Source organism: Styela clava, chromosome 3 (genome assembly GCF_964204865.1).
Source record: "Styela clava chromosome 3, kaStyClav1.hap1.2, whole genome shotgun sequence".
Classification (NCBI taxonomy): domain Eukaryota; kingdom Metazoa; phylum Chordata; class Ascidiacea; order Stolidobranchia; family Styelidae; genus Styela; species Styela clava.
The window spans coordinates 299,175-313,157 of NC_135252.1; the positions used below are offsets into that span (position 1 = coordinate 299,175).

The 13,983-nt window shown below is 35.7% G+C and overlaps 2 protein-coding genes across 4 annotated transcripts; one reads left to right on the forward strand and one right to left on the reverse strand.

The window, feature by feature from the left end:
* Positions 1-509: 509 nt before the first annotated feature.
* Positions 510-6,905, forward strand: LOC120343006 (uncharacterized). Of its 2 annotated transcripts, XM_039412071.2 has the most exons (17): positions 510-647; positions 1,091-1,173; positions 1,465-1,624; positions 1,953-2,076; positions 2,194-2,351; positions 2,701-2,766; positions 3,064-3,181; positions 3,385-3,492; positions 3,567-3,636; positions 3,811-3,912; positions 4,150-4,300; positions 4,661-4,894; positions 5,029-5,127; positions 5,310-5,385; positions 5,455-5,513; positions 5,579-5,674; positions 6,310-6,905. In XM_039412071.2, exons 1-17 carry the CDS (start codon positions 569-571, stop codon positions 6,426-6,428), a joined length of 1,902 nt encoding a protein of 633 aa, XP_039268005.2. In that variant the 5' UTR covers positions 510-568; the 3' UTR covers positions 6,429-6,905. The 2 variants fall into 2 exon arrangements, with proteins under 2 accessions (XP_039268005.2, XP_039268006.2); XM_039412072.2 differs by lacking the exon at positions 5,579-5,674.
* Positions 6,906-6,978: 73 nt separating this feature from the next.
* On the reverse strand, positions 6,979-11,061 carry LOC120343008 (perilipin-2-like). 2 transcript variants are annotated; one of them, XM_039412073.2, is made up of 11 exons: positions 10,871-11,061; positions 10,628-10,747; positions 9,455-9,610; positions 9,088-9,253; positions 8,938-9,008; positions 8,760-8,858; positions 8,534-8,686; positions 8,340-8,459; positions 8,076-8,252; positions 7,487-7,580; positions 6,979-7,358 (listed from the first exon to the last, which is right to left on the reverse strand). In XM_039412073.2, the coding sequence occupies exons 1-11, from the start codon at positions 10,958-10,960 to the stop codon at positions 7,318-7,320; spliced, it is 1,287 nt and encodes a 428-aa protein (XP_039268007.2). In that variant the 5' UTR covers positions 10,961-11,061; the 3' UTR covers positions 6,979-7,317. The 2 variants fall into 2 exon arrangements, with proteins under 2 accessions (XP_039268007.2, XP_039268008.2); XM_039412074.2 differs by lacking the exon at positions 7,487-7,580 and having other exon boundaries at positions 10,871-11,060.
* Between the last annotated feature and the right edge of the window lie 2,922 nt (positions 11,062-13,983).

Below are 13,983 nucleotides of genomic sequence, written 5' to 3' on the forward strand. Positions count from 1 at the left end.
ATGCAATGGAACCAGCTTAAATACCGGGTTATCAAACTAGGTTAGGAGTTTAGTTAACGTTACTGGTAAGTTAACCGTAACTAGTCCGTCTGTCCGTAGCATGTGACAACGCAAAACCAATATAGTTCCAGATCAGTTAGGGGATATTAAAAAAATAAACAACCGCTTTTAGTCCTTATAAATTACACAAAAATGACGTGGACGGATGGCAGTAGGCTACTTAAGCTCAAAAATGTTATGCGGGAACTGCCGATCTCCTGCGTAATGCTCGCAGGTTAGTTGTGACGTTAGGTTAAACTAAATAAAAAAGTTTGAGATATAGGCTAGTTATTGTGAGCTTTGAAAGTCGGATTCGTCACAAAATCAGCTGTTCGCGCAAAAGACAACCAACTCAGTAGAACTAGCCTACCGGTTATCTTTGTCAGTAATTGATATAATTTTTAAGGTTTGCTTGACGACTAAAAATTGACATCAGTACTGAAGTAGCAAAATCTTCATTTTATATTGACAGTTATAGTAGACTGATATAATACACTGACGAAAACATCAGTCAATTCGTAGGTTTAAAATGACAGAAGCGAAGACGAAGCCAACTTTTAAGCCTAAATTCTCCGTACTTACCTCCACACAAACGTTACCGAAAAAAGGTATGTGACGTTGAATAGACAAATCAGGTAATCGCATATCTTGTAGGATATATAAAAATGAGTCGTTTACCCTATTATGTATTTAGAATTTGGAGTAACAATCATTGATTGTAATACAGTAATTATAAGATAGACTATATCACTATAAAGTCATGAAATATATATTTCGATAGTCCTATTCAAGAGCTACGAACTTGTACTATCAGGCCTAACATGGCCATAACAACCTTAACTCAATTACTGAAGTAAAAAATAATTCAAGAAAGCATGGATGGATAGATAGTCTTTTACGTGAAAAAATAAGAGAAATTATCATCTTAGGTTATTAATTCGATTACAAAAATTAAATTTATTAAAGTTTCACTATAATGGATATCTAGTAGTTCTCGATGAAAATGACTGAAAAAATCAATAAAATATTTTAACATTTCGTTGTTTTGCAGAGAAACATCAGACCAATGATTTAAAAAAAAATCAAGTACAAAAAGATGAGAAAATCCGAAAGAATATTGAAACAAAAAATACTGTGAGATATATATCAAAACCATCACTAACCCAGTCACATTAAATTCCTTCTGCCAGTATATGCCACTCGACTAAATTGCCGTTTTAAAACTCGAAACCATTTATATAATTTCGTTTACGTATGTGACTCCCTTTTTTTGAATATAATCAGATTGAAGTAGTCTTGGTATAACCTAATGTAGGTATTGAAAAATTAGTTTCGCGCTTAACGATAAATATCAAGCGGCGAAACATCGATTTCGCATATCGAATTCCACTAGGATAGAAATTAAATTTGTGTGTCGCATTGCAGGATAAATCAAATCAAATCACACAGAATAAACTGAAGCTGACATCGCTTTCGGATTCGCAGTATGAAGACATTTTTGCTTCAGTAACCGCCCGAGTCCTGGCGGAAGATTTTTTGACACTGGATGACCGATTTCCTGGCACGGAAAACGTGAAACGTAACGGTATGCCACGTCTCGTTGCATAGCTTTAGTTTGTACTTGACCTTTTTCCATTTTTAGTCGATATCTGTCATACGTATAGCATAATTAAATGATTTTACAGATCCTACGGACAAAATACGCAAATCTCTAACGGGTGGTAGAAGAGAAATGCTATATAATTACAACAAGCACTGTAGCGCTATATTTGGGTTATAACTGGTAGAATTGAAATGGAAGTTTGATTTTAAACTAGATATTTCGCTAATATTTACTAAGAGCATATTACAGCACAGCATATTAAAATTATTTGATGAGATGAAATATTAATGATAGACCATTCATATGTAAGGTTCCGAACCCAGTAAAACTGAAGAGATGCCTGACAAACAATGTGATGTACGCCCTGAAGAGACGAACAAACTTACTCCTGCGGAAAACTTTACCAAGGCGATGACGAATAAGTCACCTAGTTTGTAAGTACTTAAATTTACTTACCAAAGAATATTGCCTTTTAATTGATACCGTGATTTCTTCTTTTCATTGAAATAATTGTGGGTGTGATCCAATAATATTACTGTGAATTTTCCCAGAACCAAACGAACCAATGAGGTGACGCCACTGACAAGTCCATTGGATGGGAATGAAGAGAGTGTTTTGGTGAAACAACCAGTACTCAAGAAGAAAGAGAAAAAAACGAAGAAAAAATGTAATAAAACTGAGAAGAGAAAAAGTTTGCAGTATTCATCAGGTACACAAGTGGAACGAAATTTGATTTATCACACTTTCGCCCCAGCATGCACACAGTCAAGAAGCAATTGATATTTAGGGAACTGCTATGTTGGGAAACGATGGAAATTGTTAGGGCACATCATTACTATCACGCAACGTTAAATACAGGAGCGCCACGCCGATATTTGCAGCGACAAATTAATTAATTTCAAATTAACGCTATAATATCGCAATCGGTATTCGCTATTTGAATATTGTGCCCAACCCTATATCGTATACAATATACGTCAAATGACTCATTTTCTCATGTGTCCCTAATGCTTTAATCGTGGTTTCAGTTTTATTCTATATATATATACTTAATATAGGTACCCCTGAAGATCAAAATGTGAAGTCGGGACAGAATGAACATAATGACGGTGTAACCGAAGAAGGTTCTCCTTAAGTTTTTAACTGAGAAATTATTTTATTTTTGTTGTAAATGATCTTTGAACCTTAACGAAGAGTTTACAAAACGTGACCTAATCATTTAAATAATAAAAACTATTATGATGAACTCAAAATTTCTTTATATTGGCAAGCTCCATGATCACCGGTTACTACGCCACAACTGTCTTAAATACTTACTTACGATAAGCATTGAATTATTCATCCGTTTACCATTGTGAGACGAAATACGAACGCGATTTCCCCTTTTTTCTATATTGTAGCCTTGTTCTGTTTTGTTATAGGAACATGGGTGCAATGCGGTGCATGTGACAAATGGAGATTCCTATCTGAATGTTTAGATCCGTCCATATTGCCGGAACAATGGATTTGTTCATTTAATCCAGACAAAAATTTGGCAAGGTTAGATAGTACGGGATTCTACATGTTGTACATACTATTTAAGTCCTTCCTGTCTTTATTACCTTCTTTCTTCTGTTGAGGCTGACTTTTTTAATTTAATTTAATCACAGCTTGTACTCAAATTAGTTGGTTATTCGGTGATGGTTGGATTAAATTACAGAAGGCGTTTGTATGAGAACAATAATTTTATGTCTCTTTTTCAGCTGCTCGGCAGTCGAAGAAGAGTGGCATAGTTCGTCACAAGATAGTTTTATCTACACGCAATTCTCTCCCGGGTCTATCGTTTGGGCAAAGATGGCAGGATATCCGTCGTGAGTATTTTTGCATGGCTCTTGTTAGGTCATTTACGTACTTGGAGATGTGAAGTAATATGTCTATTGCACAGGTGGCCAGCGATGGTTGACATAGATCCAGATTTCAATACCTTCTATGAAACCTTCCCAAATGGAGAAGTGGTACGAACTTTTATGAAATATTTTAATCTCAAGACACAATATATATGCTGATAACTAAAACTCCGCTTTCGGCTTAGTCTAATGAAATAAATATACATTTTTCCTATGCCTGAATCAGTTTATCAATGGTCTTAGAAATTTGTTGATTAACTTTAACCAACAATATTTGTTTAGTCTTATTACCATGTTGTGTTCTTGGACGATCGGGTCAGCAGAGCATGGATTTCGCACCGATATATTGAAGCATATCGAGCAAGTGATACTCCGGTGAAAATGGTACGTATTTATCAAGTTGTTTAGAGGTTCTTTCCCAAGATTAAAATTCATCAAAAACATGCGGGGGATAATTGAAATATAACATTTCGTAATTTTAGGAAATCACTACGATTATTCATAAACTATGCGGAGCTCAGGAGTATCACCTGGGTATTTTCAAGTCCTACAATGTAACATATTGAGAGAAATATCTGATTCGGCATTATTCAACGGCGTCTATTCTGAAATATTTTACAGCCCGCAAGAAATAGTAAAAATCGTGATTTTGCAAAAGACGTGGAAGGTGCAAGACAAAGAGCCGAAAACGCACTAAAAATGAGCATAGCAGATAGATTGATGAAGTTTGCTTTTAGAAATCGGTTTAGTGGAAAGTCACATTGGAATAGAGGTTTGTATTCACGATGCAGCTAGAAATAACTATTCATTTTTTTTCTGATTCAGGAAATAAGAAATTTGGAGGTCTTAACTCATGACGTGACCAGTATAGAAATAGACATGTATACATTAAATTATGCCAAACTATTCTAGTTATTCTGCAGACAAAGTAATGTATAGGTGTATCAGTTTGCGATCAAATTCATCGAGTATGAGATTCTGATATAGGGTAGTATGAACAAGACAAAGTTAATCGCCATATTAACAAATCATAGTTATTTCAGACACAGCTGTAAACAGTTGGTTGTACTTTTTATTGAGTTCCTGGATATTTGTTATTTATCCGTCGCTGTTTTGTCGTATTTATAATCAGACAGAAATACCATGGAGAAAAAATTCAAACGAAAAGCAAAAGTTCAAGAAGGTAGGAGAAGGGAAAAAGTTAGCAAGTTGAAATCTACAAGTTCAGCTACGAAATCAATCGAATTCACTGGAAATATATTTGAAGAAAAACCAGCGAAAGACGATAAAAACATAGATGATTCAAATAAAGAACATGAGGAAAGTAAAGATGATACATATGTGTCGGGATCCGAAGTTGACGAAGGTGAGATTTTGAAAGGGCTATGTGCTGGAGGCCAAATGCGTAAAATTCGACTTCGAGGACAAATGAGATAATTATCATGGCAACGATATACATAAGTTCTAAACGAATCTTCTATTTATAATTTATATTTACAGAGTACTGGGAGAAGCAAGATGACGAGGAAAGTGTTTTGTTTGGAAATATGGTTGTAGATGCGGTTCATAACAGAAGCGATGAAATACCGTTTGTTGGAGGTAGGATTCGTAAGCATTTGATTGAAATAGTGTGGTCGTACAAGATTTTGTAAAACAACTGTGATTTAAACCGACGTTAGAAATTGGAGATATATATTAAAGAGTGTAAAAATCGTTGAAAGCTCGAACATAATGTAACTATATAAATCGAGTTTAGGAGTCTTTTTTTATTATATGTCCAGATGAAGTTACGGCTAAAGCATTGGAATTGAATTCCGAGATTTTTTCAATGGAAGCTGCCAAGTGTCCACAAAACAGGTGAATATTATAAAGACATCGCCATTGATGTTTTTACATTTAGTTAAACTCTTTTTATTTCCTCATCAGTTGCGAAGTTCTCGACCTGAGCCAGAACACCGGAGAGAAGACTTCGATAATCTTGCCAGGTAGGAATATAAATTATTAGTTTTATCCTTCTTTGTTTTATATATTTCAAATCCATTTACAACAGGTATGAAAGACAAACTGCCAAAAGAAGAACCTTTGGATTTAAGCGGCAAACGCTCAAATAGGGAAGACGAATATTGGCTAGCACCCGACAAACCAGGTCCGGATCGTACTTGAAGATCGAAATTTTTTTTTATATCAAGTTTTACTGAAAAATTATGACCCAGTTATTGTGGTTGGCGCGATCTGCTTACATCTTATAAATTTGTGGATGATAAGCGGAATTGTGAACAATTGTTATTGCAAGTTGTTTGCAGTTTATACCTTTCTAGTAAAACTAATTTGGCATAACTAATGAAACAAACATGAAAAACGACTGCGACCTAAGTGATTCTCGATTGTCATTTTTATCTCCAATAATTGTCAATTCAGCTCCACGTCAGGAAGTGTATGGAAACGCCTATAGATCAAACATGGGCAAAGTACGGCCCGTTGGGTAATTCAATCTGGCCCGCCTGATGCTGTCACAACCGAACTGAAACCAAATTTTGACGTTTCAGCTAAAAATAACTCAAGGAACTTGTTGAGATTGCTGTTAAATTTAGTTTTGGCACGAGGCTTATTTTTTCCACTGTTGCTTTTGTAACACTGTAAATATTGTTTATGAATTGTAACTTTTTACGTCAAACTCACATGGCCCGCCTGTCTAGGTGGGCAAACTTTTTGGCCACTGGTTTGAAAACCTTGCCCATCCCTGGTCTAGATGGACAAATCAATGTTTCGATCTCCCCTTAGGTCAAACTGAAGAACTATTTGAAAACATGAGAGATGTGCATATGGAAGACGAAGCATTGGACGCCGGTGCCGGCCTACAGCAATGGGAGGATTTTGAAAAGATGGTTCTAATGGAATAGAATTTTGTTACTTTCGGATTACGTTCAAATTTACGTTCTTGTTTTTATAATTTTGATGAATTGGAATAGTTTATTTATTAGAAGTTTTTTGAAAATTGTGAAATTACATTTATTCATCGTTTTAAAAATTTCTACAAAGTAAAATTTATTATATAATGAATGTATTCTGAAAGTAAATTCCAAATTTGGGACGGGCCCATGCTAAAGTAGAACAGGCAAGTGCCAAGATTTTACATTAAAAAATCCACATCCATTGTTAATATTAGAATACATAGTTGGGGGGATTCACTGGGATACAGAACACACCACAATCAAAACTCCGCTAAATTTTATTTAAACCAACCATGGACAGGGTGTATTTTTTACCAATATTCTTTCTTCCATATATCCAAGTAAATATAACACCATCACCTTAAACTGAATAATACCATTCTACTTGAGCGAATCGGCGTCATAATCTCAGTCATATGAAGTGATTTACAGGGAAACTTTGAAAAAAAACTAATTTACGCGCATAAGCATTCACCGTTGCAATGAAAGAAAAAAACTGTTGTGCTGACATGCAATTTTTTTTAATTCCCAGTATCTTTGAGTAGTATAGATCAGCAAAAAATAAATATTTCATGGTTAAATGAAAACATATTCATGCAAATAGGCACAAGGTTGAGCAAAATCTACAAAACAGAATTTTCACAAGGCTATTCTGCGCATCTGGTGTCACCCACACCACAGAGTAACCCGGTTGAGCATAATATGACAGTAACAGATAGATACAAGGTGAAAAATGAATACAACATCTAACTGGTAATTCATGCAAACTGGTGGCATATATACAATGAAACAAAATTGCAACATTCACAAATCATTATCTTCCTCTAATTGTTCTTTCTTATCCTCTTTGGAAACGGACATGATAGCCTCTTTGGTTCTCTGTTAAAGAAAATAGTTGAATGAAAATGGGCCAGTGAGACAGTCGCAACAAAAAGGCACAAATGAAACAAAGCTACAAACACCACAACCAATGAATTACAGAACACTGATAAGAATCAAAAACACACCACGTGGTGACACCCTGTTGTTGTGCATGTGAAGATCGGCCTCAAGATCTTGCATGTACAGGCCATCTAATGGATCGCAGTCGAACTCTGGTGCCTATGTTGAAGCATTGCACACAGTGAGTAAATGAAAGCCACCATATACACATTGTGATTAGATGTTACCTCGGAAATCATTAGTTGGATTTTGCCATAAACCAAATTCATTGGTAAAAAAGATGAAAAAAATATATGGCTTGCCAGATTTTTAAAAACCTCTGGCTGTTCAGGTCCAGAACACAAGTAGGGAAAATACTAAATTAGGCAGATCATGGATGCTTCGAAGCAGAATTACTACTTGAACCAGAAGAATGTGCCACTGAATCATTCTTTATCGTGATAATAATCAACTAACAATCGTGTTAAACTAAATTAGTATTTAAATCCGTGCTTGGTATCACAAGTAATCACTCAAAATTTGTTGAACAACATATTAAAAGTAACCAGATGTAGGAATTGCCATTCATGGAACATTTCTATCTAAATCACCAATTCACCGTCATGCAAAAAGTATTTGAAATTACTGTATACTGATATATCTATGATGACGTACCAACCAACTGATGGGGGCATGGTCAGCTGCTATTCCAATAAGAGCCTCAAACAAGCTTCCAACATGTTCTAAAGTGGAGCGAGCAGATGTGGTGAGAGAAGCAGACAATTCACGAAGAGATGTTTTACCAGCAAGGTTTTGTGCAAGGGTATCAGCAGATTCTTTTGCCTTCAAAATCTACAATGAAAGAATATATTTTTTGACTTATTTATAAAAAATCTGCGATTAGAAATCACTTTAATTTGAATAAATAGGATAAATTACCTTAGCATGAAGGTAGTCATACTGGGGAAGCTTGGTAACAACTGAAAGAAGTGCGCCACATGACTTCTGGATCTGTCCTGTCAGTGTTCTGGCTCTTTCTAAAACACGAAGTTCTGCAGCCTGGAATTTAATTATTTAAAAAGTTATAATATGAAATTCTGACTTAATTCAAACAAAAAGATTTGTTAACTTACAGCATCACTAGAACGATTTCGAATTTGCTTCCAAACGATTGCCACATTTTCTTGAGAAGCTTCAAGCCCATTTCGAATAGTTTCATTTGCTGTTGCAACAGTTGACACAATGTTCCCACGGGTGACATCCATATTCTCTTTGGCATATTGTATCTGTACAAAAAAAATGAAGAAATCAAATAAAAGTTACACTTTACAACATGACTATAAGGTTTATTCTCCTTACCAAATCAACAGTAAACGTCAACTTATTCAAAGTCTCAGTACTTCTTTTCTGCACACCATGCACTCTGTCCATAGCACGATGGTACGCCCTCTCGCGGACCTGTATGACAAAATTGCGATCATTCAACTGATATTTATACAATGACATAAGTTTTTAATATACAAACAATTATTTTTACCTTATGACTAATAACCCTTATCCTTTCTTTGGGTGAGACCTGTTCAGAGCTATCCACACTGCTGTTGGTATCTAAATATCAAATAGTATTAATAAGAGATATGTTTCATAGACAGGATAATGACTTAGCAATCAGAATTTTTAGACCTACCAGAATCATTGTCAGAATCATCTTCATCATCGCTACTTTCCACATCATCATCTTCATCTTTTGTTGGTGGCAAGTAGTAATCTACATATCTCTCGGTGGCAGAGAGAGCTGAATCTATCTTTCGATTTACAAGTGAGGTGACTGCTTCCTTTGTTGAATCATAAATCTAAAAAATGCCACTTGTTAATCCAATTTTAATCAACCCAATTTTAAGATTAAACAATTACAACATTTCAAAATGCTTCCTACAAATCTGATGAAAGTTTAGGCTTTCACTTCTAAACACATTTCATTCCAACTTTCAGCTATTCTATTACGTATAGTCAGCACTCTTTAGTCATAAAAATGCAGTGATATTTTCAGATACCTCATCTGGTTGATCATGAATCATTGGCAATGCATCTTCAAGCTTGTCCAAACCCAAATTGGCATAAGAGTTAACAGTTGGTGCCAGCTTGTTAACAACAGGCTTAGTAGTGGCAAAGGCAATGTTGGCTGCCCCAGTGGTGATCTTCTCCGCCAACTAATGAAATTAAGTTGATAACATATTTACACAATTATACTATGTTAATAGTGCCAGAAGCAATCATACGATAAGCTGTCTTTATTTGAAGTAAAACACTATTGGAAAGTGTAGTATACTTGGGAGTACAAAATTGGTATTACCGTATATGCTCATTTTACCGCCCGATCTTGATTAAGGGCCGGTGCTTGAATACCCGCCCGATGTAAAAGCTGATTTTTCAGTGGTAGAGAACAATAGGAAATAAGAAGCGCTTTTGTCACAACGCTGTTGAATTTTAAGCGCTGGTAGATAACACTCACGCCTTAGGCGTCCAATTACATAACAGAGAGCATTGATTATGTAACACCGTGGTTCTCAAACTGGGCGTTGCGACGCCAAGTGCGTCATTTCAATATTGACAGGGTGTCGCAAAACTTTTCTTCTTTTGATTTGTTGTTTCTTGTTAATAATATAAACTATGGGTTATATGAGGGAATTACTCTTTTAAGACGTGAATAATTTGCGTTTGACGTGAATAAATTGACATGGAAAAAGGATTAATGTCGTCAAATATTTGTCTTCAAAGATACCATAATTTTTGTGTATAATTTTACTGTAAAAAAGCGCCCGTGCTTGAATAAGGGCCCGGTTAGTGAGTTTGATTAAAAAAATATGGGCCCGGGCTACAAAACGAGCAAATACAGTAAACAGTTTATTAGAATTAGTAATGGATAGTTGGTATCAGCATAATATTAAACAATAAACAAGATGTCATATCACATCAATGACTGAATAAACTCTAACAAAGTTTTTTCCAAATTATTGTAAAAAAGCTTAGAAACATCTTGTTAGATATACAAACAACTAGAAAGGGTCACCTCACCCTTCAATACACACTTGAGAGAAAAATCCCTAAGTCATCAGAATTATTAATGCCAAGACAGTGATATCTAAATTAGTGTGGAGCTTGAGACTTGCCACATAAATTATCAGATGTGAAGATAGAAAGTAACCAATCAGAATAAGTTTTATTACCTCAATATAAGGTGTAACAGAAGGATAAGATTTCTTTGCTGATGAATAATAGGTGCTAAAAGCATCCCACGTGTTAGCAACAAAAGGAATGCTGCTAACTCTGTCAAAAGCGTTCATTTCCTAAAAAAAAGAAATAATATTCAGATATTCTAGTATTATTCGATTCCACAGTCAGACCTGCAGACAGTGAATATAAAGCTAAACTATTAAAATGAACATAAACAGACAAACACCATATCAAACCTCCAATTCCAATGGCTCCATGTGATCATATGGTGAACTTTCAGGCATGTATTCTTCTGGGCCATCGCTGTTTTCTATTTGTGTCTCCATGTTGACGAAAACAAAACTGTTGTACTTGTCAGGAACAAAAGTAAACTAAAGGCTAGTACAGTAGTGAAATTCTCCGATTCTTGTAAAGAAACAATAACGGTTTGAGGCTGATATAATTTATAATAGAGAACTATCACTGTATTATAACTCAAAACCAAGTCATGATACAGTGATACGGTATATAAAATTATTTTTGGTACCCATCTTATTGCCTTCTATGCTGATTACAGGATTATGGAGTCAAAATATATATATGGTAGCTATATCCTGATATCTCAGTACCGGTACCTGATATCTGGATATTCACCCACAATATTCTGACATTTGAAAAAAAGACTAAATACATGAAATACCAACGAATTCTTCCCAGTGCAGCAGTGCAGTAGTGCGTCAAGATACGAAATATTATCTGCTGTCTGACTCTGATAGAGGTTCCATACGCCTATTTATATTCCACCCACGAAGCAAAATTGGATGGCGTAACGCAATATGGCTGAACAGCTTGTGATTTCGCAATGGAGTCCAGGGTTCATACCATTATAGATTACATAGCCTACCGGTAAGTCGATTGTTCAGATAAGTTAGATAACCATTGTCAGATTGTGTACATGCGAATATTATCATCGTCACTGGCCTATTTCGTCATTATATGAAGCGATTAATTATTACCAAATAGTAAACACCGAATGAAAACTTGGTTATTCAAGCAAAAACGAGTGCGAAAATGACAAACGAATGATTGCAACACCGCGGAATGGAAACAACTCCAGCCTTTGGTACAAAGTCCAACACGATCGATGACGTTGTGGGAAGTGACACCATTACAACTGCTGGTAAATCACAAGCGGATTGCGTGATTTCTGACGTTTCACGCGTGGGCAAATGTAAAAGAAAAATGGAGAACAACTGGGTACGCTATTGCAATCAATCAAATTAGATTGATTCCATTGGTCTAAGCTGACTGGAACAAACACAGGTGCTGGGAGAAATTTACAACAATCAGCCTAGAACATCGGAATTTAGGATAGGATCACATATTCACATATTTATACCGGGAGAATGGAGAGCCTATTCTTTTCACTCGAGTTAAATTTATGCTTGATGTTTTTTACATCAAGATTATTGACTTCGTTTTCTCTTCTCCCCTAGCTACTGTAGCAGATATGTAATCTAACTATGGATTTCAATGTTATTTAATCATATGTATTATTAGCATGTTGAAATCAATTAGAATGGACCTTTCCCCGACCTTTGACCCCCGGAAAATTCTTCCTATACTTTACCATTGCAAAATTTTCAGTGCTATTTTAGGAGTGCTTTCGCGAGTTGGCGCCTGTAAAATGGGGTATGTGTTTCAAACCATCATTATGATTCATTGCACACAACAATCGGTTTTTTCAAAGTACCGGTAAAGAATTTCAGGCTAGTCTATCACAGCTATTTCTACACTAATTTTTATTACTGCAATTAAATTAAAACTCCTAGGAAGACAGAGTGATTATTGAATTATCTGATTTTTATTTAAGTTTCCGAAACACAACTGAACACTAACGAATAGAGTTCAAAAACGCGAAAACGAGGTAATGTTTACAACCACGCTTGAAAATCTGTCTGAGTGAGAAAAGTGTCTGAGCGGATGCAAAAGGGGGCATTGTTACGTCACTTTTTTCATCTTGCTGATTGGCCAATGTCACGAAGTAAACAAGGAAGTCGATGCTCGGGGAAAGGTCCATAGGCTTATGGCAATTTCCCTGATGGTGATTTATCGTAGCAGGACCTTAGACTTTATGCACTGTTTTTCTGTACCTAGCGATCAATCGCGGGTTTCCGGCTTCTATCTCAGAGTTGCAAATATAGCCTTTTTTTATGTTTTTGTGCCATTACGCCGACCCGACGAAAGACTTGAATGTCCCGGTTTTGCAGTATGACAGTCGTGAATAGTTTTTATTCGAAACTACCACAATATTTTTTTAACAGAGGCAGCCGATTCACCACTGATTCTCGTCTCACTTCACTAGTTCAGATATAGAGAAAAATATTCCTGTCATAGTTATGATATATATGACAGTATATATGAACCATGCGTTAATTTAACACCCAACGGTCGTTAAATCATCAAAATGCCGGAAACAAAGTGCAAGTTTTCTGATGAGTAGAACGATTTTCATTATTTGAAGCAAAGACCAATAGACGATATTTTAAAAGTAATAATTATTAGGCCAGTAATCTACCCACAATGGTATAGAAAACGTTTAAATTGAACTATAACTATGCCCCTGGAATGAAAGGTTGGCTTGTCAAATCCGCGCCGTCCCGGTTTTTTGCTTCAGAAATATAGTAAGCTTAATAAAGGTGTATATTTCAATATATCTGTATTTGAACCCGTTCAATTCGTTCGTACAACTCTACAATATACGAACACTTGGCCTTAAAATCTCTTGTGTGCTCTGATGATTATGTCGAGGTTACTCCGCAAAAGTACGTTAAATAGTACTGGGGTAGAACATGCGGAGTAGGGCCATCTTCTCCCTACACTACAATGGATGGGTTGGATCCAGGCTTGCATTTGAGTTGAGCTTACGTATTTTTTGGACTTTTAGCTAATAAAGCGTCTGTGATTTTCGGTACGCGAGCCAAAAAGCATGTGCTGGCGGAGTATTTTGAATTTTAAAATTTGCGCTGAAATGAATTATTTTCTGCTACGGCGCACTTTATATCCTTTTTGTTTTTAAAAATTGCAATTTTATCATCAAACGAAAAAGAAGTAGGAAAACATTGCTAGATGCAACAAATTTCGTTTAGAGCGATGTTATTTATCAACCTCAAAAGCAAAAGAACTTTAGAATGAGTGATTTTAGAATTCTAAAAAGTCCTAAAAGCTGTACGACGTTGTAATGGACTAGTGGCAACTATATATTTTACGTAGGCGACTTTGTCATTGGCAAAAACTGCTTGCAGAAACACGCATATTGGCGTGTAAGAATTTCATAACCTCGACGTTTTTGTTTCGGACGGCCACGTAA